At 42.6% G+C, this 27,928-nt stretch overlaps 1 protein-coding gene across 9 annotated transcripts in view; it reads right to left on the reverse strand.

Annotated features, from left to right (window-relative positions):
- Positions 1 to 27,928, reverse strand: part of LOC142204139 (protocadherin alpha-C2-like) — a 198,166-nt gene that overhangs the window by 27,552 nt on the left and 142,686 nt on the right. For 6 of the 9 annotated variants that reach the window (XM_075275408.1, XM_075275409.1, XM_075275412.1 and 3 more), the window contains one exon: positions 4,545 to 4,603. The exons of 2 other annotated variants lie outside the window; for them this stretch is intronic. In XM_075275408.1, coding sequence (XP_075131509.1) covers positions 4,545 to 4,603 — 59 coding nt within the window. Of the gene's footprint in view, positions 1 to 4,544; positions 4,604 to 20,170; positions 23,057 to 27,928 lie in introns of those variants that run through there. One more of the 9 variants, XM_075275407.1, reaches the window with a different exon arrangement.

The raw sequence follows: 27,928 nt of genomic DNA on the forward strand, positions 1-27,928 counted from the left end.
TAGACGGATCTATTAAGTCTATTCGCATGGCTGTTCTACAGGGTCATCGGAGGGTACAAGGATTCCTTAGAGAGATGGAGCTGAGAGTCTCCGAAAATTTACACACACTTATTCCTGATATCGGAGAACCTTCCTGCTCGGCATAAACAACAGAGCGCAAAAGGTTAATGAAATGTAAAACAGGTTACAGTATAGCTCTCCCGGTCTTATAGGGTGGACACATTCAGATCCCAAATCTGCGTTCCTTAAATATTCTGTTCTAGTGTACTAGTGTCTTTAGAAAGCTATCAGATCGTATGCGTCTTAATACAGTCCTATGAAAAAGTTTGGGCACCCCTATTAATCTTAATCATTTTTTGTTCTAAATATTTTGGTGTTTGCAACAGCCATTTCAGTTTGATATATCTAATAACTGATGGACACAGTAATATTTCAGGATTGAAATGAGGTTTATTGTACTAACAGAAAATGTGCAATATGCATTAAACCAAAATTTGACCGGTGCAAAAGTATGGGCACCCTTATCATTTTATTGATTTGAATTCCCCTAACTACTTTTTACTGACTTACTGAAGCACAAAATTGGTTTTGTAACCTCAGTGAGCTTTGAACTTCATAGCCAGATGTATCCAATCATAAGAAAAGGTATTTAAGGTGGCCAATTGCAAGTTGTTTCCTATTTGAATCTCCTCTGAAGAGTGGCATCATGGGCTACACAAAACAACTCTCAAATGATCTGAAAACAAAGATTGTTCAACATAGTTGTTCAGGGGAAGGATACAAAAAGTTGTCTCAGAGATTTAACCTGTCAGTTTCCACTGTGAGGAACATAGTAAGGAAATGGAAGACCACAGGGACAGTTCTTGTTAAGCCCAGAAGTGGCAGGCCAAGAAAAATATCAGAAAGGCAGAGAAGAAGAATGGTGAGAACAGTCAAGGACAATCCACAGACCACCTCCAAAGAGCTGCAGCATCATCTTGCTGCAGATGGTGTCACTGTGCATCGGTCAACTATACAGCGCACTTTGCACAAATAGAAGCTGTATGGGAGAGTGATGAGAAAGAAGCCGTTTCTGCACGTACGCCACAAATAGAGTTGCCTGAGGTATGAAAAAGCACATTTGGACAAGGCAGCTTCATTTTGGAAACAAAAATTGAGTTGTTTGGTTATAAAAAAAGGCGTTATGCATGGCGTCCAAAAAGAAACAGCATTCCAAGAAAAACACATGCTACCCACTGTAAAATTTGGTGGAGGTTCCATCATGCTTTGGGGCTGTGTGGCCAATGCCGGCATCGGGAATCTTGTTAAAGTTGAGGGTCGCATGGATTCCACTCAGTATCAGCAGATTCTTGAGAATAATGTTCAAGAATCAGTGACGAAGTTGAAGTTACGCCGGGGATGGATATTTCAGCAAGACAATGATCCAAAACACCGCTCCAAATCCTAAGGCATTTATGCAGAGGAACAATTACAATGTTCTGGAATGGCCATCCCAGTCCCCAGACCTGAATATCATTGAACATCTGTGGGATGATTTGAAGCGGGCTGTCCATGCTCGGCGACCATCAAACTTAACTGAACTTGAATTGTTTGTCCAAAATACCTTTATCCAGGATCCAGGAACTGATTAAAAGCTACAGGAAGCGACTAGAGGCTGTTATCTTTGCAAAAGGAGGATCTACTAAATATTAATGTCACTTTTCTGTTGAGGTGCCCATACTTTTGCACCGGTCAAATTTTGGTTTAATGCATATTGCACATTTTCTGTTAGTACAATAAACCTCATTTCAATCCTGAAATATTACTGTGTCCATCAGTTATTAGATATATCAAACTGAAATGGCTGTTATAAACACCAAAATATTTAGAACTAAAAATGATTAAGATTAATAGGGGTGCCCAAACTTTTTCATAGGACTGTATATTTGATGTGTTTGCAAATGTCTGTCTGTAAGTTCTAACTTCTATTTCTTGCTAATCTGCAGACAGATGGTTTCCATAGGGGCATCCTTAGAAAGCTATACACTCCAGATGCATAACAGCAGGCGGGTGATTTACTGGCCTCCGAGCTGGTGACAGATTTCCTTTAACCTAATAACCATGAATAATGGACTACAGTTTGACAAAGAACAGAGACGCTGTAGAGAAAATGGTCAACTGTGCAGACAGTCCGCATTATAAGAAGCTCATTATTGTTAATATAATACTACAATACTATATAATATACTACAAAATATGCAAAATAATACTACAATAATATGTAATATACTACAATACTGTATAATATACGACAATAATATATACTACAATAATATGCAATATAATAGTACAATACTATATAATATACTACAATACTATACAATATACTACAATACTATGTAATATACTACAATACTATATAATATACTACAACAATACTACATAATATACTACAATACTATATAATATACTACAATACTATGTAATATACTATAATACTATACAATATACTACAATACTATGTAATATACTACAATAATATGCAAAATAATACTACTATACTATATAATATACTACAATAATATATAATATACTACAATAATATATAAATATACTACAATACTATGTAATATACTACAATACTATATAATATACTACAATACTATGTAATATACTACAATAATATACAATATAATACTACAATACTATATAATATACTACAATAATATATAATATACTACAATAATATATAAATATACTACAATACTATGTAATATACTACAATACTATATAATATACTACAATACTATGTAATATACTACAATAATATACAATATAATACTACAATACTATATAATATACTACAATAATATATAAATATACTACAATACTATGTAATATACTACAATACTATACAATATACTACAATAATATACAATATAATACTACAATACTATATAATATACTACAATACTATGTAATATACTACAATAATATGTAAAATAATACTACAATACTATATAATATACTACAATAATATTTAATATACTACAAGAATATATAATATACTACAATACTATATAATATGCTACAATAATATATAATATACTACGATACTATACAATATACTACAATACTATGTAATATACTACAATACTATATAATATACTACAATACTATATAATATACTTCAATAATATGCAATATAATATTACTATAATATACAATATAATACTACAATAATATACAATATAATACTGCAATAATATATAATATAATACTACAATCACCCTACAGTAAGTACAGATGCTATATAAGCTATACATGTTTTTACTATGAAGGTCTATGCATAGAGGCTTATTCATTTGGATCGAATTTTCCAAAAATTTCAGACTTAACCCAAACCCAAACATTTGAGGTTCAGCACCCAATTTAAAAATATATATACTTTGAGGTCTCTTCAGTCCAAGAGTATAATAAGTAGAGGCCTAGGGGAGGTGCAGTAACATAATAAAGAGGATCGCCAGGCACTGTAAGGGAGTTAAGAAGAGGTGAGGTAAGGCGAGTACAACTTTTTTATGTTAGGGTGCGTTCACACGATGTAACATGTAGCATGATCTGGCACGTATACGGCGTGTCAGAGTTTGAGCGCTCAAAAATACATTTTGTGTCATTTGTTACCTTTTCTTGTATATAGAGCACTGAACTCTTTGGGTATTTCATAGTTAAATTTAAGATTACTTTGTATATGCTCTATGAACCCTTTACCCATTTTGAGGTGTGTTGGCCTCTGACTGTTGTAGAGACTCATGTATATATGAGCAAAACGTCTGCTGAGCCCAAAGTCAGTGGTGGTGGCGGCTTTTATGTGGGTGCATGAACTATGCTGGGGTGTGGTTTCCTCTCAATTTGCAGCTTGAGTGAAGTGTGAGTGCAAGATTGAGTGGGTGGAATGAGTTGACCCCTGACAGTCACACCCACATCACATGCTAGGACAGCCCATACCCCAGTATCTATAGGGACTCTTTGTAGCACTGTACAGCGTCAATGCTTGCAACCATGGCTATGGAGTTGTAGTTGGGGTTTGCTGAGTTGGGGCTAGTTTTGGGCGAAGTCAGAAAACTATGTGCATCTTTTCATAGCAATTCAATCACTAGATTTTCCCAAATTAGATCTTTACTGCTTCTGTTTGACAAGGGTGCATTTAACAAGGAATCCAAGTCATAGTCAGGCTGTGGAAAAACAGAGACGTAGAAATCAGAGACGGTGTTTTGACCTACCGACTCCATAGCCATAAATAATCACACCCAATTCAATTATTCACATTCAAGATTGCGTGTCTCTTTTCATTGTATAGTAAGGAGGTATACAGAATATTTAGAAATATTAACATTACCATACAAACAATAACACAAAAATTTTAACTTTTTTTTTTTTTTTTAATTAAACTTAAATACTTAAATTCCAATTTTTCCAATTTCGGAGCACCATGTTTTTACTGTATGGTTGTGTTGTCTTTGCTTTGTGTTATATGTATTAAAATATAAAATGAAATATGTACTCACCCCTGCATTGCAGCTTTTAGTGATGCAGAGTAACGCCAGTCTGGGTTAGGATGTTTTGGCTGAAGAAGCAAATAAGAACAAATGTTTAGTTCCAGTTAGAAAATCTTTAATGTATGCAATCATTGTCAACATGAAGGATCAAACATTTGCACTGTGTTTGCCAATTTTAAAAAAAATCGATATAAGTATCTTTCCCATTCGAAGACAATAATCCATTTACCATTCTGCAGAAATTTTTCAAAAAAATTTGTAAAATTAAATTTGCAAAATTGAAAACAAAAATGTTGGATTTTATAGCCAACAATTCCAAGTATTTGCAGGAAACGTGAACCTTCATCATAATAAAAATTCATGATTGGATGGGTTTTTTTTTCCATTAAAAAGTGGAAGGTGGTTTATTGCCATTAGAGGAAACGGGACCGCAAAGGTCTCGGGAGCCATTTGCAAAAATTTTAAGTATCTTGAAGGCAAAACACTACAATGCGAAAAATAGAATTTCTTATTTGACAAACCTGGAGTTCTTCTGCACCACTGTTGCCAAGATGTGTAATAAAACATTTCCAACAAATAACCTTTTATGTGTTCCTTAAATAATTGATTTCTCTACAATGTAAGAGTGCATTAGAGTTCTGCTAACTAAACAGGTTTCGGCTTCTTGAACTTCTCATTCTCATTATTAGATTCTTGTTTTATACCGTTAAATGCGCTCACTGCAGGAATCTTTCAGCAATACATTTGCAGAGAGAAAAGAATGAACTAAAAACCAAGCACATCGGGTACAAAGTCATTACACTTAACAAATAGGTGATTCAACCTGATGGCCCCTATAGGAAGCTTCTAAGTAAAACACAATAAGACTTGTAATAAGGACAGTGAACAAAAAGTTACATGTAAGGGCGGGTTCACATCTGCGCCCGGGGTCTCCGTTATACAGGTTTCCGTTTCCTGCCCGAAACTGGGCAGGAGACAGAAACCTGCAGGCATTTTTCACTTGAAAAGTGTCCGCCTGTGAGCGTTTTATGCTCTCCGTGGAAAAAACGGACACAAGGTCGGACATGCAGGACTTTGTGTCCAGTTTAAATAAACCGGTTTCGCAGTGGAGAGCATAAAACACTCACCGGTGTTCACTGCCGGACATGGTCGGTTCCGTCTTCTGTCAGTAGAAGACGGAAACCTGAGTACGGAGACTGAAACCCGGTAGTCAGTGTCTGCCCGTGAGTGCCCGTGAGTGTCTTCTGGTCTCCTTGGCGAAACCATTTTTTTTAACTGCATGTCCAACTTTGTGTCCGGTTAAAAGAAAAACTGTTTCACCACAGAGACCAGAAGACACTCACAGGTGGTCATGGGTGGACACTTTGTAAATCCATTCAAATGAATGGGTTTGAAAACTGACTGCTGGTTTCCGTCTCCTGTCCAGTTTCTTGGGCAGAAAATGGAAGCCTGCAAAGCGGAGATCGAGCGCAGGTGTGAACCCGCCCTAACTATGATGAACAACACGTTAGGTAGCCAAGCAAATGGACACAATTACCATATAAGGTCCATGTAGAAGAAAGCTCCTTATACGGAAGGTTCCATACACTAGATTTAAAGGCTGTTCCATTATAACCCTAAGCAGGTATTCACCATCTAAAAGCAGGGTAATGTTTGCAAACATCCAAAAGCATACAAGACATGAAAAATCACAGGAACTGGGAAGGTTTCTGCTCTTGTAAGGACAAAAGAGGTTGAAAAATTTAGTTTACAAGTGCCAGGACCCTGTGTACTGCAATGAGGGTGTTGAATTTATACCAGTAGTTTCATCTTTACACTGGGGTCCCACTTTATATTGGGGTAGGCTCCTGTCTAATGGATCTGGTAATACAACATTTGATTCTATGCCTGAAGTTCTTCTGCACCACTGTTGCCAACATGTGTAATGAAAGATTTCCAACAAAGGTCTTCAAGTGTACGTAGCAGAATGGATGGAAAGCTAAGGCCACACCAAATATTGATGGGATTTACTTTTCTCTTTGATTCATTCGCTTCATTTTGTTAATTGAAAGAAATAAACTATTAACCCTTCTATTTATTAAAGAATTAGAGTTGTTAGAGATAGTAAAAGAATCCTTTAAATCCTTTAAACTATCTAGTTATTTCGGCACCGGTATCTCCCTCCTGTCAGAAGGGCTGGCCTTACAGTCTAGCGTCATCGATGGGCTCTGAGGAACCCCCACCCCCGACTGTACTGTAACATAGCCTTGTACTGTCAGAGGGGGCGTTACTTTCTGCCCAGCGATAATGCTTCTGACAGTGGGGAGATATCGGTATACTGCACTGTTGGCTTACTACTGGTATATAATACCGTACATCAATGAGGACATGAAAGGTTCTCTTTAACAATTACAGTCAGAGACGTCCCCTGTGAGTGTCAAAATTTTACATGTTCTGTATTCAAATTACCTTTCACCACCTCCAACTCTTTGCCTCCTTCAATACGTGATATTCTACTAATTACAGCACAGTTTCAATGTTTGTTTTTTAAGTCTTCATCGTTCTCAAACAATATTTTCAGCACAGTTGTGATCTCTGTCGTCGCTGCACCGGAATCAATGATATGATGCAACTACTAGAGATGAGCGAGTAGTACTCGATCGAGTAGGTATTCGATCCAATACTACGGTATTCAAAATATTTGTAATCGATCGAGTACCACTCGCTATTCGAATGTAAAAGTTTGATGCAGAACCAGCATTGATTGGCTGAATGCTATACAGTTGGCCAATCAACGCTGGTTCTTCTCCTACCTTTAGAAGTCTTCTCCGTGCAGCTTCCCCGCTGCGTCTTCCGGCTCTGAATTCACTCTGCCAGGCATCGGGCCTGGGCAGAGCCGACTGCGCATGTCGGCTTGTAGTGCGGACATGCGCAGTCGGCTCTGCCCAGGCCCGATGCCTGGCAGAGTGAATTCAGAGCCAGAAGATGCCGCGGGGAAGCTGCACGGAGAAGACTTCTCGGAGGATCCAGCCCGACCCTCACTCATGGACTTGGTAAGTATAATTTGATCGAATGTTGCCTACCCCTGAAACGAGCATTTTCCCCCCATAGACTATAATAGGGTTCGACATTCGATTTGAGTAGTCGAATATTGAGGGGCTACTCAAAACGAATATTGAACCTGGAACATTTTACTGTTCGCTCATCTCTAGCAACTACATGGAGTTGGCAGAAGTGGTGAAAGGCTGCAGATTCTTATATAGAGCAAAAATCTACCACTATTCAAAGTATTGGGATACTTAGGTCTGGGACCCTCTCAATTGTCTTTGTGTCCATTGTGCTGAACCCTTAGCTAGGTTCTTAGCAGTGTGACGGTGGTCAACCAAAACCAAAGGGGAGCAGTTAAATAATTTCTATAAAGTCTCCTTCCTTCTATATCCAGAACATCCTTCATCTTCAGCACCACATCTCTGTCTCAGATTGATAAGCAAACAAATGCAATGACTAAGCCAAGAATGAAAACAAGCAGACCATTGATGCTCATTAGCATAATCTAAAGCAACCAAAGAAAATCTAATTTTTGTACATTTCATTTAGCAAGTCTGCGTAGCCGGACTCTCGATCCCGATGTCCTTCAGTGATAAGGTCACGCGGCTGTTTGTGCTCCCCCCTAGAACCGAGAATGAATACGTCTACCATCACTACACAGAGATTCCTTCTACATTTTTCTATACTGTGTGAATTCAGGAAATAAACTCCAGGGCAGAAATAAAATCCATTAAACTATTTATATTAAAGAAACCTAAATGAATCCTCTTAGGCTTCGGGATTCAGAGCCAGCGCAGTCACCAAAATATCCCTCTGTATTGTCCTCCATCGGTTCTCCTAAATATAGCTGCACCCAGGGCCATGTCTGCGCACCGTAACATTTCTGTCACATGTCTACTTGGAAGAAGGGCAGAATCCAGAAACATTGCTCAAGACTGTCTGTCTGCTGTTTTCTAAAGCGACTGAAGATTTTTTTTAGTGCTTTTATTTACAGTCCAGAGAACAGAAAGTCTCAGAAAGGCTGCGGAGAGGATTGTCGTATTAACCCTTCGGCTGTTTATGGGTTTGTGGTCTGGAAAATAGAATTTCTAGTAGGTTAAGGAGAAGAATAAAATAACCTGCACATATAAGTGTATGTTTTTTTACTAGATACATTATTTATAGAGATGAGCGAACACTAAAATGTCCGAGGTTCAAAATCCGATTCGAACAGCCGCACACTGTTCGGCTGTTCGAACAGATTCCGAACCCCATTATAGTCTATGGGGGGGAAATGCTCGTTTCAGGGCTACGCAAAATTCAATACAATTATACTTACCAAGCCCATGAGTGACGGTCGGGCTGGATTCCCTTTGAAGTCTTCTCCCGGCGCAGCGCCCCCGCAGCGTCTTCCGGCTGGAATTCACTCTGCCTAGGCATCGGGGCCTAGGCAGAGCCGCCTGCGCATGTGCGGTTGGCTCTGCCTGGCCCGACGCCTGAGCAGAGCCGACTGCGCATGCGAGGGCATGCCTGCACGGAGAAGACTTCTAAAGGTAAGAGAAAAACCAGCGTTGATTGGTCTTCCGGCTGGAATTCACTCTGCCTAGGCATCGGGGCCTAGGCAGAGCCGACTGCGCATGTGCGGTTGGCTCTGCCTGGCCCGACGCCTGAGCAGAGCCGACTGCGCATGTGAGGGCATGCCTGCACATGCGCGATCAGCTCTACCTAGGCCGGATGCCTAGGCAGAGTGAATTCCAGCCGGAAGACGCCGCGGGCACACTGCACGGAGAAGACTTCTAAAGGTAAGAGAAAAACCAGCGTTGATTGGCAGAATGTATAGCATTCTGCCAATCAACGCTGGTTCTGCATCGAACCTTAAACTTCAAACAGCTAGTAGTGTTCGATCGAGTACGAGTATTTTGAATACCATAGTATTCCATTGAACACCTACTCGATCGAACACTACTCGCTCATCTCTAATTATTTAGCAATAACTATCCAAATCTCATTGGAGTCATGGGCCCTAAAGGGGTAAATCTTTACCCCATCTGGCCACGGTAGGATTTGGGCAGGCTATGTCTTGTGTTTCTTTAAGGTAAAGCAAAATATCAAGTACTATGGGGAGTTTATTTCATAGCTGCTATTTCTAGACTCACCCTCACGCCAATGATTCTCGATGCTCGGGTTCTGAAGCCTTCCAAATCCTACGTCAGTCTCTGTGTCCCACTATTCCTTCTAGTTATATTGAGTGGCATTTACTGTACTATTCTATATAGTATCAAAAGTTAAAAATTTTTAGAATATAGGGCTGAATAGTGGTCAATAGTGGGTTGTCTTCTGAGAAACGTTCTTTGCAAATATAAGCAGGCCACGGATAGACTGAAGTTGTCTGGCTTCTTTAATCTGCTGGAGTTATATAGGATGTTTTAGTATTTCATTCAAGCCAAACAAATTGAATGGGTTTCCCATTAAAGATATTCATGCCATAAATGTCTGATAGATGCTAGCCCCACCTCTAAGACCCACATCTATCTAAACCCTACAATTCTGTCCCCCTACTTTTACCTTACCGAGACCCCACTATCCTTGATGATAAGGCCTTACGGAAACACTGAAATACCATTGAGCTAAGTTGTTTCCATAACTCTCATTCACTTTTTTGGAGGTTACAGACACCACCTAACTCAGGGAGCTCTGGTACGCTGCTTCTTTATAACCCGACCATTGAGGGCAGTCTTATCAGTGAGGTCATGGTGAGGTAAGAGTCAGAGGATGGAACCTGGTTAGGCTTAGGTGTGGATCCCGCAACTATCAGACATTTACGGCATATCTATGGATATACATAAATGTTCTTCATGGGAAACCCTTTCAGTAGCCAGTCATGTAGTGTAATACATGGATGGACCTCTAGAACAAGAGACGTCCTATGTAAGTAGCTCTGGCTACAAAATGGAAAAGAAGTATATCTCCGATGAGCAACCTCTTTCCATCGATCTCCCTCCGTTCGCCCTAACATAGCAAAGAGAACAATAAAAGCATTACTAGACGTCCATTTTATTGGACCATTGAGGTGAGTCTACAATGTATAATGTGTAATGCGGTCAGTTTAGGCTCTTACTAAGACATGTGACCTGCCGTAATAGCAATGTAAAGACATCGTTACTAGAGATGAGCAAGTAGTACTCGATCGAGTAGGTATTCGATTTAATACTATGGTATTCGAAATACTGATACTCGATCGAGTACTACTTGCTGTTTGAATGTAAAAGTTTGATGCAGAACCAGCATTGATTGGCAGAATGCTATACAGTCAGTCAATCAACGCTGGTTCTTCTCCTACCTTTAGAAGTCTTCTCCGTGCAGCGTCCCCGCGGTGTCTTCCGGCTCTTCATTCACTCTGCTAGGCATCGGGCCTGGGCAGAGCCGACTGCTTATGTCCGCTTGTAATGCGGGCATGCGCAGTCGGCTCTGCCCAGGCCTGATGCCTGGCAGAGTGAATGAAGAGCCAGAAGACGCCGCGGGGACACTGCAAGGAGAAGACTTCTCGGAGGATCCAGCCCGACCCTCACTCGTGGACTTGGTAAGTATAATTTGATCGAACGTTGCCTACCCCTGAAACGAGCATTTTCCCCCCATAGACTATAATAGGGTTCAATATTCGATTCGAGTAGTCGAATATTGAGGGGCTACTCAAAATGAATATCGAACCTCGGACATTTTACTGTTCGCTCATCTCTAATCGTTACGACATACAAAACATTGTAAGCAATTGATACTTTAACCAACACCGATATCACAATAAACCTCGTAGGTCACGTCCCGGAGCACCATACTAAGTGCTACTCTATAGTAACAGCAGAGACTGGATTTTTATGTTTTTTTACAATTTCTCATTGAGACTGTAAATCACGTCCTCCTAATCTAAACAATATGATAGAAAACATCTCCAGGTCGATAAGAAATATATTACAAGATGCTCGCATTCGTCCGGCTCGCCGTACACCGGGCGGCCCTGCTTAGCAGCAAACTGTTTGGAGTAATAAAACATGACATTTGGAGCCGGAGACATTGTCATCTGTTAAGTAATTCTCCACATCAGAATGGAGATAAAAATAAAAACGACAGATTGGAAAACAGACACCGGCAACTGTCAGCAGAACACATGCATCTTAATTTGGCGTAGCGCACGTAGCTATGGCCCAAGTGAAATCACAGAAATCCGATTTTCTGGCAACGTTTTTTTTTTTTTTTTCCAGGAAACAAAATAACTAGAAAATGTATCGAAGAGAATTTGACTGAGCAGAGGGCAGATTTATCTCATTACAAGGCATTGACAACCTATAGTGATTAGAGATGAGCAAGTAGTGTTCGATCGGATACTACGGTATTCGAAATACTCGTACTCGATCGAACACTACTAGCTGTTCGAAGTTTAAGGTTCGATGCAGAACCAGTGTTGAGTCACCAATCAACGCTGGTTCTTCTCTTACCTTTAGAAGCATTCTCCGTGCAGCGTCCCCGCGGCATCTTCCGGCTGGAATTCACTCTGCCTAGGCATCCGGCCTAGGCAGAGCCAACTGCGCATGTGCGGGCATGCCCCCGCATGCGCAGTCGGCTCTGCTCAGGTGTCGGGCTGGGCAGAGAGAATTCCAGCCGGAAGAAGACGGGGGGACGCTGCGCCGGGAGACTTCAAGACTTCAAGGACGATCCAGCCTGACCGTCACTCGTGGACTTGGTAAGTATAATTTTGCGTACCCCTGAAACAAGCATTTCCCCCCATAGACTATAATGGAGTTCAAAATCCGTTCGAACAGACGAACAGTGTGCGGCTGTTCGAATCGGATTTCGAACTTCGGACATTTTAGTGTTCGCTCATCTCTAATAGTGATCAGTTATATGGTAACACATAGGAAGACTGGATCTGTTTCTATTATTGTTTGTTAAATTTTCTCATCTATGTGCACATTGTGCAGAGGGGTTAAAATCTTTCCAATATGCACTTAAAGGCAGTCTACCCCCTCCCAAACCACTTCTAAGCCACCTTTTTTTGTGTTAGGATAAGCCCCACGTAGTGGACCACAGCAAAAAAGTGCTGAATGTATAGTTTATCCATATACAGTCACTATAGCACAGATTGATAGATGACATATGTACAATATTGTGTATGTAGTATCAAACCTGTGCTGTAAAGAGTGCGCTGCATGTGGATAGATCTATGGTGGGGGCCGCTGGGATACTTTTTCTTACCTGTTCATGGATATTTGCACTGGGCAACAGAGAACACCGCAGTGTGCAACAAATACAGCAGGGATGATCAATTCTATCTTAAAGGGGTTGTCCAGGGCTAAGGTCCAGGGCTAAGGTCCAGGGCGCCAATCCTCTGCATGGAACCACTTTCAGCACACATCTTAAACACAATACAGGGCTTGAAACAGAAATCTCTGCCCACTGTATAGCGTCCGGTCCATCCAGTGACTTCAATTTGAGCTGAGCGACAGTGAATTATTACTGCCCCCCATCAATCCAAAATTTATGGCCTATCCTAAAACTATAATCCAGGACAACTCCCACACAATTTTTAATAAAGATTGCATCCCAATCGGTGATCGAGCAAATTTCATGATCGGGATCGGCTGGAAAATGATCGAAAATCGGATTTTAAAAACGATCCTGAAATCTCAAGATCGGCTCAACCCTATTAAAAAGACAAAAAAAAAAGAATCTAATTGTGAACTGAGCCGAAGAATCTAACAAAGCTATTCTTTACTAATGTAATGATATTATTGTTCCAATGGGGGGCGCTCCTGTCTCTATATACTGAATGCTGCACAAGCAATCTCTCCACCATCTGTCATTTATGGATCTGCTTTTATGAATGTATTTTATGTATTTTTTATGTGTCACCCCTCTTAGGATGGGAACAGATCGTAAATAACCGGATGACCTTACGTTTTTTCAGGGGACATTAATGTAATGAGATGTTTAATTCAATTAGGTTGAGTTCTGGCTGAATAATCTTCGTGAGATCTGAGTGGTCTGTGAAATAGACTAGAAATGGAGGAAGGTTTTCTCATATCCATGGTGAGGGGTTTATGTCTTATTGCTAAAATGTCTCACATTCAATGAAGAAGATTTGGAAGTTACAAGGTTTGAAAAAAGGTTTGAAAAAAATAAATAAAAAAAAATCCCATGCGTACGGTCGATACAATACCGAACAATACTGGCTAGAAGGCATATACACTATAATACAGTGACTCCAGTGAACAATATACAGGTCTGAAAAGCCCAATGTGTCATCTGATTGGCACTGTCACCCTGAGCATCTTGGTTTTATAATTATCCAAATCCGTTCAGCCATTCCACAGATATAAGCCCTGATATTGTATATGACAATTAAAGTGGTGGTTTCTCTGGGGGCAGGGTCTCTGTGTGCTGTATATTGTACAGTGTTACCACCCACTTGACTAGTAGACTCTAATTTGGATTAACACTATAAGGGCTTATACCTTTGGAATAGCTGAATGGATTTGGATAAACAATACACCAAAATTCTAATTGAAGGTATAGCTGTGAGTAATACAAGTCCTAGAAAAAGCATCATGTACAATTTCACACGTCTGAATAATAAGAGCCATACAAGCAAACCGTGTGGTCACTACCATAATGTATTTTATCTCACTTATAATTATAGACGATGGGGCAGATCTATTATTGGGGTTGTGACCTAGAGTAATTCATCCAAATGTGAGACATTTTTGTACACCTCGGTGAATTTGGTGCGTCTAGTTTAAGGCCAAAATTTGCAACTCACCAGGCAAATGTGTAGGACACATAAGTCAATTGAGGCCTTGCTCACATCTGTGCCGGTAATCAGTTTGAGGGAGTTCACATGGGGACCCCTCCGAATGGACTCCCGAACGCACTGGCAAGCGGTGTACAGTGAAAGCACATGGACCCCATAGACTGTAATGGGGTCCGTGTGCTTTCTGCGCGGTGTCCACATTGAACATGCGGACAGAAAAGTAGATCACAATCTATTTTCCTGTCTGCATGACTCGTGCTGAGACCGCGCGGAAAGCACATGGACCCCATTATAGTCTATGGGGTCTGTGTGCTTTTACTGCACATCACTTGCCAATGTGTTCGGTAGTCCGTTCGGGGGAACCCCATGCGGACTCTCCTGAATGGATTACCAATGAAGATGTGAGGCCTAAGAAGTGATATAAACCTAGACCAGATAGGATGAAGCTGCCCCAGATAAGTCTGGCATATTATCAGATTGCATGTTATAGTTCACACTGTTGGTAAATATGGGCATATCTGTGTTGTGCGACACTAGTTGTATCCAATGCAAATGTGTCACAAATCACCGGACCAAAAAAATAACAATGGACGCCCAATACAGTCAATGGGGGCTCTTAGGCTCTTTTTGTGTCCACTATTTTTGCATTCGTCTGGTCGTCCAATGGATCAGAGCAATGGAAACCTAGTGAAGATGTGAACCTAGCCTTAGCTGTATGGCGGTATTACAGTATGCGTTCCGTCTATGATCCCATTCCATGGGCATTAAATGGCCTTCTTACTTCTTAGGCACTATATTGACAATTTTCAGACACTGATGAAGACAAGGAAAGTCGCCAAGCAATATTAATGAATTAAAATGTTATTAAAAGTGACTTTCCAATGAGCCAAACGCATCTGAGTCCTTACAATGTCATCTCTGGGGCCGTCATGAAGTCACAAGCTTGTAAGAAATGCTTCTGTTGGTTCCGAGATGACAAGTAAAATTGCGAAACGTCCTCATTGTCACTCTGTCTGTGCACGGATGTCCCTGGAATATTGATGCATCTCTTGTAGCAATATCTTTATTTTATTACCTAGAACCAGAATGTTAATATGTACATTAAGTGCCAACTCCGTTTTATGGCCATGATGCATATGTCTATTATTTCTTAGTGGTTGACTCTTATTTACTTGGAATACCAATGTGTGACTTAGCGCGATGGATTTATTTTGTCTTATGTATCAATCAGACAGAATCCGGTGGGCTGAGAATCATTGGGTCTGATATTTACTTGGTATTGCATGCAAAATATGAAATCAATATACTGCTGATGGAACCGGCGGATCTGTTCCAGGAATGGAAGCCACTTAGAAGTAAAGCGAGCCAGTAATGCCAGGGCCGCCCCTTATACAAAGCATTTGTTCTATAAGAATCAGAGGACGTTATAGGCAACCATAAAAGCATTCTCAATATTACTATGAAGAATTGCGAGCTTGACACTAGGTTTATACCCGGAATCGGATTTCCATTCTTGGGGACCCCAAAAATGGAAACACAATCTGCTTAAAAAGTGGTTACCCGCGTAATCCTATGGACCACATAGACTATAATGGGGGCCACTGGGTTTCAGCCTGGTTTCCACCTAAAAAATGCAGATAGAAAAGACTTGCCTGCGGAAGTACCTATACAACAGTCCTCTGGCAGCTACAAGATGTCACCTACAAGATATTTGGGCTCCTCCAGCATGATTGAGAAGATGCCATACTGATTGGCTAACTCTGCACCGAGGTGTTATATCAGCCACCCATTGTATCTATAGTATAGAGTATAATAGAGATGAGCGAACAGTAAAATGTCCGAGGTTCAATATTCATTTCGAGTAGCCCCTCAATATTCGACTACTCGAATCGAATATCGAACCCTATTATAGTCTATGGGGGGAAAATGCTCGTTTCAGGGGTAGGCAACATTCGATCAAATTATACTTACCAAGTCCACGAGTGTGGGTCGGGCTGCAGGGGTGAACCTACCCCTTTCACCGCCCGAGGCGAACTCCAGAAAGCCGCCCCTCCGCCTCCCGGAGGAGGGGGCAGAGTAGAGTGGGCGTGTCGGAGTGAAGGGGGTGAAGGGGGTGAAGGGGGCAAAGCGAGGGGCGGGGCTTAGCGCTGTTCGCAGGCAGAGAGCAGGCATGGAGAGGACCTGCTCTCTGCCTGAGCGTGAGGGGAGGCTGCTGGAGCAGCGCTGCTCCAGTGGCCTCCCAAAACCACCGCTTGGTGCTAAGCCAGTCCAGGACAGCATGTAAGTCCAGGACAGCTTAGGTAAGCAAAAATGCCGCCCTCCCTGGGGCACTGACATAGCGCCACCTGAAGCGGTCGCTTCAGGTCGCCTCATGGGAGGTGCGGCGCTGTCGGGCTGGATCCTCCGTGCAGTCTTCTCCTTGCAGCGTCCCCGCAGCGTCTTCCGGCTCTGAATTCACTCTGCCAGGCATCGGGCCTGGGCAGGGCCGACTGCGCATGCCCGCACTACAAGCAGACATGCGCAGTCGGCTCTGCCCAGGCCCGATGCCTGGCAGAGTGAATTCAGAGCCGGAAGACGCCGCGGGGAAGCTGCACGGAGAAGACTTCTAAAGGTAGGAGAAGAACCAGCGTTGATTGGCCGACTGTATAGCATTCAGCCAATCAATGCTGGTTCTGCATCGAACTTTTACATTCGAACAGCGAGTGGTACTCGATCAAATAGGAGTATTTCGAATACCGTAGTATTCAATCGAATACCTACTCGATCGAGTACTACTCGCTCATCTCTAGAGTATAACAAAATAAAGGGAGTGGTTCTTTTGTATATGATCTAGTCAGTATATTTCTGTTGCCTAGCCTGGTTTAGATGTTATATGATGAGAATCTGAATTAATTCCAATGAGTGTATTGTTCCACACCAGGGGGCCCCGGGGCTCAGGGGCTTTCTGGGGGATTCAGATGTTCACATGTGCGTTAGTTGGAGCCTGCCATTATACACTGGATGGAGCTACACTGCTGCTCCTACTACTTGAATAAGAGGCGCCAACATGTGTTTCCATCCAGAAAAGCTGATCTGTGTGGGGTCCAGTGTTGGGAAAGGACTGGTCATCCGTATTAAAAATACATTTTGGAGTTGACAATTCCCTTAGGCTAAGGCCCTACATGGTGGGCAGCAGCAGCAGCAAAAAAAAATGCTTCATCCATAGAGGTTTCTTGGGGAGGGGCGCTGACCCCAAACAAATTTATCATAGTGACAGTTTCTCTTTAAAGGGAACTGTCATGTGAATTTGCGACACTAAACCACCTACTGTCCTTATGGACTGATAGTTTAATGTCCCATATAACCCTATATCAATCTTGTCTAACTGAGGGGATATAAAAAAGTCCTTTATACTCACAATGGATTGGTCTGATGTCTTCATCTATTGTGAGTATATTTCCGGTATCCCTGGATCATGCACCGTCCCTCAGTGAAGCTCCATAACACCCTGGGAATAGATAGCCTTGGTATAGGGATGTTGGGACACTAAACCACCAGTATCAAAGGAACTGCAGGAGGTTTAATGTCCCAAATGCATGACGGGGTCCCTTTAAGTGTTAAACTTCATGTTTTCCAAAAAATGCAATATTAATACTAATAAACCAGAGAACACCAAAGTCCTGTCATGTGGAAAGCAATAATGTGAATATTGCATGGGATATAGCTCTGAAGTCCTGCGCCGCGGGAGAGAGACAGGTTAAGAGATAAAGCAGCAGGCGTCTTACTACAGTGCAGTAAAAGGATGAAATGCACGAGCACGAAGATGAAAAACTGAAAGACACAAGATAAACATTTGCTTTGTCCTTTGCTACAAGATTCCTACAAAAACTGATAATGATTCGCAGCACAGACGACCGACAGAAGACAAAGCCATTAAGTGCCGTCTTCCAGAATGGAAACCACAGATGTAAGTTCATTACTTGCTGCTGCCAAGACCTCAGAAATGGTTGGCAGGTTCCAGGAATAACACAATCGCCTGCACATGGCTCCAGAATTCATGTACACGCTTTCTCTATTTCTTCCTCGTATTCTATCCTATAAGTGCATTTCAATGCTGTAGATCCTTCTTTTCACCGCACAGAACACTATCAAAGCTGCAGACTTGAAAGGCAAGAAACTAGTTTAGAAAATCCCACTGGGTCACACCACAAAGAGAACACTGGCAAGGAGAAGAAGAGGGCAGGAACTTGTCAGAGAAGATCCATCTTACAGATGAGTGCTTACGAGATGCATCTACATAGAAGTCTTAGGCTCTGCAATAAACATGTTTGTTCTGTCATCATGAAGTTTCAGATGACAATGCTCATAGGTGGTGACTATATCTGTAGTCATTGACAATGATCTTACTGCATCACTCTAGGCCGAGGTAGGCAACCCCTGACAGTATCAGATTACCTAGATATCAGGAGAACAGAAGACCAAAAGTCTTCCATGCCTCCTCCATGTGAATGAAGTGCCAGCGCAACCTATGCTCCATTCACTTCAAAGGGATTCTGGAGATTTTAGTCCCAGAAGTGATTGGTGTGGTGGTCTAGAAATGCACTTGTGTTTCATTCACATGAAGAAGACATGGGGGGCTTTTGGGCTCCCTTCTTCTGATTGCTGGGGGTCCCAGTGGTTGGACAGTGATATGATATTTTTCTCCTGTCATATGGATAGATGATAAGCTCAGACAGGGGAACAGGTGAATTCCTGGTGGGCCCCAAGCCCTGTACACTCATTGATCTACATACAAATAAACAGATATCATAACCAACCAATGCAGTCATACAATAAACTGGATATATTACTTAAAACTCTCCAATTATAGTGATGTAGTGTTAGCTAAGGTGACATCTTGGCATGGAGAAAAATGACTAGTATGTCCCTGGACCCCACTTTCTCAGTGTTTCGGACACCCCATTGGATCATCTTGATGCTGTCTGAGTTCTACTACTGTGTAAGCATGTATCCCTGGCCCACATAACCACAATGACCCTTATGTACAGTAAGGGTAAGTTCACACTGAGTTTTTTGGTCAGGGTTTTGAGGCCGTAATCACCTCAAAACCCTGATCAAAAAGATGGCTCCCATTGAAATCAATGGGAGCCGCTCAGGAGCTTTTTCCGGGAGCCATTTCTTTCGGCTCCCAGAAAAAAGAAGCAAGATGCTCATTCTTCAGGCCGAGTCGCCTCATGATTCGGCCTGAAGACACACCCTCCTCCACACTAGGTCCATTCATTGGGCCTAATCCGGAGTGGAGTGCGTGGCTGGATGTCCTTGTAGTGCACTGGCCTTCAGTCGCGGTGACCCGTCTTTTGGACTGGAACCTGAGGAGCCATCCGCTTCAGGTTCCGGTCCAAAAAACTCCGTCTTAACCTACCCTAAGAGACAAGCAGTGAACTACTGAAAAGGCCTTGGGACAGTCTGAGGCCAGGACAGGGCACCAAGCTACTACTGAAAAAAAAGTGTTAGTAAATTTGCAAATTGGGGTTAGGTAACATTTACATTTATTGCACCCCAGTCCATCACTGATAGAAAAAAGTCTCTTTAGTCCCCAAACCCCTTTAAATATTAATCAACCCATGGCTGGGGTAGGAGAAGGAACTTCTGAAACAACTGTGCAAGAATAGATGGCCGGTGTTTATGTAGGGTCCCTGATCTATGTAATGTCCACCAGGTTCTCATACTTGTACAAATATCATTATGGAAAACATCAATTCACAAGTCATGTATATAATCTTTATAGTACACAGACAATAACACATTCTCTTTCGATATAGGAAGAAACATAAAGGAGGGCTCTCACCTCTACAGGAGTAGTTGTTTCACTTTTTAAGATGATTAAGTTTTGAAAGCTTTGCCCGCTTAGTCTTTTCATATTTCTGTCTGCGATCACGGCCTGTGGAAGCGTCCCTACTGGAATCCCAGTGTTATAAAACATGAAGGTGTCACTGCCGGATCCTGCCGTCATACAGGCCTTGTAGCAGTAAGTCTTAGTCAGTGATCCATTGCCTCGGACCTCAATAAAATGAGGTTGCACCTTCATCCCGGGTGGCAGTCTGGTCTCAATGTTATTGTTGGCTTGTTTATCCGTCTCTGTAGGGTTGGGATTGGGAGGGGCGCAGCAACATGCACACGAGGGATCCACGTTACAGCTACACTTGCAGCATTTTAGTATAAAAATGATTATTAAAGTTAAAATGAATAGAAAAGAGATGGAGCATAAAGCGATGATCAAATAAATGGTGATTTCGGAATAGTTTGTGTTGCTTTTTACGTGCCGTTGTGAGTCGGGGACAATTTTTGAAATTCTGTCCACCACGGCAATGCTTATGGTGGCGGAGGAAGAGAGGGGCGGCTCCCCATTGTCCTTCACAATGACAGTCACATTGTAACTTGAAATACTGTCATCTACAACTCTCCTTGTAGTCCTTATTTCCCCTGTATGTAAGGACACCTTAAAAAGTTTTGGATCTGTGGCTTTGCCCAAATTATAAAACAGCCAAGCATTTTGTCCCGAATCCTTGTCGACTGCAATTACTTTTGTGACGAGATAGTCCACACCTGCAGAACGTGGAATCATCTCGATGGATCTCGAAATGTTGGAAGGCGCTGGATACAGAATTGTCGGGGCATGATCATTCTGATCTAATATAAAAATATTTACAGTGGTGGAACTGCTGAGTGAAGGGTTTCCGGCATCTTGTGCCTGAACCACGATGCGAAATTCTCGAAGTTTTTCAAAGTCAAATGACTGAACCGCGTATAGAGTGCCATTGTCGGACTTAATAGAAACATATGAAGAAACTGGAACACCTTCGGCGTCTCCTTGGAGAAGCATATACGATACAAATGCATTCTCGTTGGCATCTGGATCCATGGCTTTTACTGAGAAAAGTGAGACCCCTGGGGCATTGTTCTCCAGCACATACACAGAGTAAGAGGACTCCTCGAATACTGGAGGGTTGTCATTCACATCGGAGACTTGCACATTGAGTGTTTTTTGAGATGACAAAGGTGGGACTCCACCATCCGTGGCTGTTATTGTAATATTGTACGAAAAGCACTTTTCCCGATCCAGTTTCCAATCCGTTAAGAGCTTGAAGGTGTTTTTGAAGGAGTTTATTTTAAATGGAAGGTTTGGCGGTATGGTGAGACTAACCATCCTATTGCTCCCCGAATCCTTATCCATTACGCTCATTAAAGCCACCACTGTGTCTACTTGTGAGTTCTCGGCAATGGGAGAATAGTTGGAAGTCACCACAATCTCTGGTGCGTTGTCATTGGCATCGATCACTTCAACCAACACTTTGCAATGCCCTGTCATAGGTACTGGGCCTTTATCGATGGCTTGGATGTAAATCTCATAGGATGATGATTTCTCGTAGTCTAAGACACCATTAACCCTCACTTCCCCAGTTCTTGGTTCAATGTTGAATAGCTGCCTTACTTTCTGGGGTGTATAACTGCTGAATGAATACATCACTTGCCCATTCGATCCTTCATCCGGATCTGTTGCGTTTAACTTAACTACTAAGGTACCAACCGGTGAATTCTCAAGTAAAATGGCTTTATATGTGGACTTATCAAAAAATGGAGTGTTGTCATTGGTGTCCATGACACGTATAGATATTTGGGCTGTCCCGGACTTGGCAGGGTTCCCTCCATCTATAGCTGTGAGAACTAGCTGATGTAGAGCATTTTGCTCCCTGTCTAATGATTTCTTCAGTACAATCTCGATAAGCTTGCTATTGCCATTAAAAGTCTTTAAGTCGAGTGCAAAGTAATCATTGTCACTTAACTTGTAGCTCTGTATCGAGTTGGTGCCTATATCTGGGTCTTGTGCACTCTCAATAGGAAACCTTGCACCCGGGACGGCCGACTCACTAATCTCTAGATAGTATTCATTTCTAGGAAATTTAGGAGCGTTATCATTTATATCTAATATCTCCACCTCGATATTGTGCACCTCTACTGGGTTTTCTATGACGACCCCCAGGTTTATCACACATTGGATGGTGGGCTCACACAGAGTCTCACGATCTATAGTCCTATTAACAAATAACACTCCATTACCCAGATTCACATCAAAGTACTGTCTACTATTACCAGATGTGATCCTAAAGCCCCTGGTGGGTAGTTGTTTGAGGTCTAGACCCAGGTCACTAACCACGTTTCCTACAAACGCCCCATGATTCAGCTCCTCCCTCACCGAGTACCTAAGCTGCCCTCTAACCAGGCTTAGTAACACTAACAACCCTATATAAGACAACAACCCTATACAAGCCATTTTAGCAGGGAAATAGTGCTCACCTGACCCCTCCCCAACCAACCGAGCCCTCACATCCTTTTCCTTTTATGCCCTCGACTATCAAAGCACATCAGGTTACCATGTGTAGCCAGCTGCCAGTGCTGGGTGGGATTCGGGGGTCTTTGCAGGCGGCTGTTTTCCTAGTAAATCCATTGCTTTGTTCTGAGGGAGCTGTGTGGGAGGATGATGAGGCCGGGCCTGCTCGGAGATAGCAGGGATTCAGCACAGCTTGCTTCTTGTGTTGTAGGTGTTCCAGTGCCCTTGTGTAGGAGGCGGGGCCCTAGGATGAGCCTGGCATGGGTTCAGCACCTGAGACGTGGACAGCCCTACTGATGGGATCAGCACTGGACAGCGGAAGGCCAAGGAACAGCACCCGGACTTCAGCACCGGAGGAGAGGACAGCGCCCGGGCAGGAGAGCTTCAGCACCGGAGGAGAGGACAGCGCCCGGGCCAGGAGAGCTTCAGCACCGGAGGAGAGGACAGCGCCCGGGCCAGCAAAGCTTCAGCACCGGAAGAGAGGACAGCGCCCGGGCCAGGAGAGCTTCAGCACCGGAGGAGAGGACAGCGCCCGGGCCAGGAGAGCTTCAGCACCGGAAGAGAGGACAGCGCCCGGGCCAGGAGAGCTTCAGCACCGGAGCAGAGGACAGCGCCCGCCACAGATTCGCTCTCGCTGAGCTTTAGCACCAACGACGTGGACGGCGCCCCCGATACAACTGCAGTCGGGCACGTGGATCGTGCACAGCGCCCGTCATCGATCAGCTCCGGAGGTAAATACAGCACCCAGCAGAGGGGCTACATCAGCAGCAAGAGCCTGCCAGAGCCCGCACATATCAGCCTGGTAAAGTATCCGCACCCGCACCGTCCAGCACGATCAGCAGCAGGGCTTGTCCTCAGCAGGGCGGGCTACTGAGATTTCCAGCATTTCTCACCAAGAGCTTCAGCCATGCAGAAAACTGAACGACTACAATCACTGCACAAAGGAAGCCAATGTGAAGCTGCCGTGTGAGCTGCGACCCTGCCCCTCCGAGCTGGAACATGCGCCAGTGCAGAAAGCAACATGTCAGCAATAGCCTGGCAGCCCAGGGCTCAGCAGCAGAGGCTCAGGGGCTTCTCACAGTCCATCCTGCAGACATAACATCAAGTCATGGCTGTAACACAGACCAGGGGAACGCCATCATCCTGCACAAGCAAGGAAGCAACGTGTCATGGCGATGGCTGAATAAGATCTGATTGTAGAGACAGGGGAGGAGGAATAAGATTTGCTCCTTACAAGTGTCCTGTGTGTGAGGGGGCAGCTGCAGGGCTATGTTCTTCAGGAACGTGTAAATAACAGAAATTTAGACCATGCAAATCACCTGTATGAGTCTATGAGTATATAGTTATACAGTCTATGAGTATATAGGTATACAGTCATGTTGTATCATAAACATATAAATCATGTATATATAAACACACACATCAAATATGTCTAATAAAATCTATATCTGAAAGCTCCACATAACAGAATAGCATTTATGAAATTAATATATATATATATATATATATATATATATATATATATATATATAATTATTATTATTATTATTATTATTATTATTATTATTATTAATAATAATAATATTAATTATTAATAACAATAATAATGAAATGAATATACACTTTAATATTAGAGCTACATGCACATGAACGGTCAGTCCATTGTAACCCAGTATGGATCATACATGATGACATCCGAGGGCTGCCTGTGCCTCAATAGCCCCATTGACCTCATCTATTGTGCCCAGGCAGGGCATAGGGCTATAGAGACAAATGGGGCACTGTGCTGGGCATGGGTATGTTAGCACCCTGAAAGCATGGTTGTCTTTATTAGACTATCGTACAATATTATACAGATCTTGGAGTAAATAACAAGTGATCCCCGCTCCTGCTCACTGCCACCTCTGCTTCCCCTTCTTCCCTCTAGGGGGCCCTGTGCATCCCTAATCCCATCGCTGGGGGGGCTGTGAGCAGGAGTGAGGATCAGTAAGTAAGGCTGCAGACGTACTGCAAGAGTATTTGTTAAAGTAAAGTAAAGAGAATTATACTCTTTAGACCCCCGAGTATAATGATAGGAGACCCAGGGGAGGTTAGCAAATATAAAAACCATTGTTACTCACCTCTCCTGTGCTCTGGCATGACTCCATTCTGTCTTCAGGCCTCTGTACTGACATTGTGATGCATAATGAAACCCACATAACCCGTGTCTGTGACATCAGTGAAGAGGACCGAAAGCACCAGAGAAACGCACCAGAGAACAAGAGAGGTGAGTACCACTGGTTTTTATGTTTGTCACCTTCTCTGGGTCTCATATCATTATACTCTGGGGTCTGAAAACACCCCAGGCTATAATAATAGTTCAAGGGTGGTAAATATTTGCAAAGAAAACCATTGGGGCCAAGATGGGGCATACTACTATGAGGAGGGGAGAGTATGTGACATTATAAACTGAGTGCAGGGGCCACTATGTCACATTATACTGTCTGGAGGGACCACTATGGGACATTACACTGTATAGTTGGGGCACTATGTCACATTATACTGCATGGAGGGGACACTATGGAACATTATACTGTCTGGAGGGGCCACTATGGGACATAATACTGTGCGGAGTGAACATAATGGGACATTACAATGTGTGAAAGGGATGCTATGGGACATTATTCTGTGTGCAGGGGCCACTATGGGGGATAATACTGTGTGGAGGGGCCACTATGGTGCATAATACTGTGTGCAGGGGCCACTATGGGACATAATACTGTGTGCAGGGGTCACTATGAGACATAATACTGTGTGCAGGGGTCACTATGGGACATAATATTGTGTGTAGGGGTCACTATGGGACATAATACTGTGTGCAGGGGCCACTATGGGGGATAATACTGTGTGCAGGGGCCACTATGGGGCATAATACTGTGTGCAGGGGCCACTATGGTGCATAATACTGTGTGCAGGGGTCACTATGGGACATAATACTGTGTGCAGGGGTCACTATGGGACATAATACTGTGTGCAGGGGTCACTATGGGACATAATACTGTGTGCAGGGGCCACTATGGGACATAATACTGTGTGCAGGGGCCACTATGGGACATAATACTGTGTGCAGGGGCCACTATGGGGGATAATACTGTGTGCAGGGGCCACTATGGGGCATAATACTGTGTGCAGGGGCCACTATGGGACATAATACTGTGTACAGGGACCACTATGGGGCATAATACTGTGTGCAGGGGCCACTATGGGACATTATATTGTGTGCAGGGGCCACTATGGGACATAATACTGTGTGCAGGGGCCACTATGGGACATAATACTGTGTGCAGGGGCCACTATAGGACATAATACTGTGTGCAGGGGTCACTATGGGGTATAATACTGTGTGCAGGGACCACTATGGGGTATAATACTGTGTGCAGGGACCACTATGGGGGATAATACTGTGTGCAGGGGCCACTATGGGGCATAATACTGTGTGCAGGGCCACTATGGGATATAATACTGTGTGCAGGGGCCACTATGGGGGATAATACTGTGTGCAGAGGCCACTATGGGACATAATACTGTGTGCAGGGGCCACTATGGGGCATAATACTGTGTGCAGGGGCCACTATGGATATAATACTGTGTGCAGGGGGCCACTATGGGGTATAATACTGTGTGCAGGGGCCACTATGGGGCATAATACTGTGTACTGGGCACTATGGGGTATAATACTATGTGCAGGGCCACTATGGGACATAATACTGTGTGCAGGGGCCACTATGGGACATAATACTGTGTGCAGGGGCCACTATGGGGTATAATACTATGTGCAGGGGCCACTATGGACATAATACTGTGTGCAGGGGCCACTATGGGATATAATACTGTGTGCAGGGGGCCACTATGGGGTATAATACTGTGTGCAGGAGCCACTATGGGGCATAATACTGTGTGCAGGGGCCACTATGTCACATTATACTGTGCGGAGGGGCCAGTATGGAATATTATACTTCATGTAGTTGGGGCTGACAAGTTTTACCATAACATTAGTCTGGGTCCTGGTGCTAATATAAGAGTAGAATAAATATGTTAAACAGTAATCTAATGGGATTATAGAAATGTAATAAAACCAAAACGTCCATATTTGTTGGGCACATCTGTTGTCTGTATTCACTGTTACTGACGCTTACACCCATGGTAGGTTCACATTAGCGTTTGGGCGAACACAAGCAGACCCTAATATAGTGTTTGGGGTCCTTGGGCTTCCCTCAGGTTACTACTCTTTTAGGCAGACAGGGTTCCATCCTTGGGGTCCCTATACAGACCTGAAGGACGGAACCCGAGTGATCGTGTGAACATGGTCTAGGCTGTAAATAAAGCCGCACAATCTAACCCTGCAAAACAGCCTGTAGTCTGCTAATGGTACAGGAAGGGAATATGCAGAAAACCTCTAGATAAATACATTAATCTTTATTTCATTTAATATATTTTATCTTGTTCTATTATATATTTCTGGTAAGAGACTGACTGCTGCGTAATGTCAGCGCGGCCGGTAATGTGAAGTAGTTCATAGCGTCTGCCTTATCGCAGTCCAATCAGACTAACATGTAATCATATAAATATATACAGTACAGATAGATAGATAGATAGATAGATAGATAGATAGGAGATAGATAGATAGATAGATAGATAGATAGATAGATAGATAGGAGATAGATAGATAGATAGATAGGAGATAGATAGATAGATAGATAGATAGATAGATAGATAGATAGGAGATAGATAGATAGATAGATAGATAGATAGATAGATAGATAGATAGGAGATATGAGATAGATAGATAGATAGATAGATAGATAGATGATAGATAGATAGATAGATGATAGATAGATAGATAGATAGATAGATGATAGATAGATAGATAGATAGATAGATAGATAGATAGATAGATAGGAGATAGATAGATAGGAGATAGATAGATAGATAGATAGATAGATAGATAGATAGAGATAGATAGATAGATAGATAGATAGATAGATAGATAGATAGGAGATAGATAGATAGATAGATAGATAGAGATAGGAGATAGATAGATAGATAGATAGATAGATAGATGATAGATAGATAGATAGATAGATAGATAGATAGATATATAGATAGATAGATAGGAGATAGATAGATAGGAGATAGATAGATAGATAGATAGATAGGAGATAGATAGATAGATAGATA

This window comes from Leptodactylus fuscus, chromosome 5, assembly GCF_031893055.1.
Source record: "Leptodactylus fuscus isolate aLepFus1 chromosome 5, aLepFus1.hap2, whole genome shotgun sequence".
In the NCBI taxonomy this organism is placed as follows: domain Eukaryota; kingdom Metazoa; phylum Chordata; class Amphibia; order Anura; family Leptodactylidae; genus Leptodactylus; species Leptodactylus fuscus.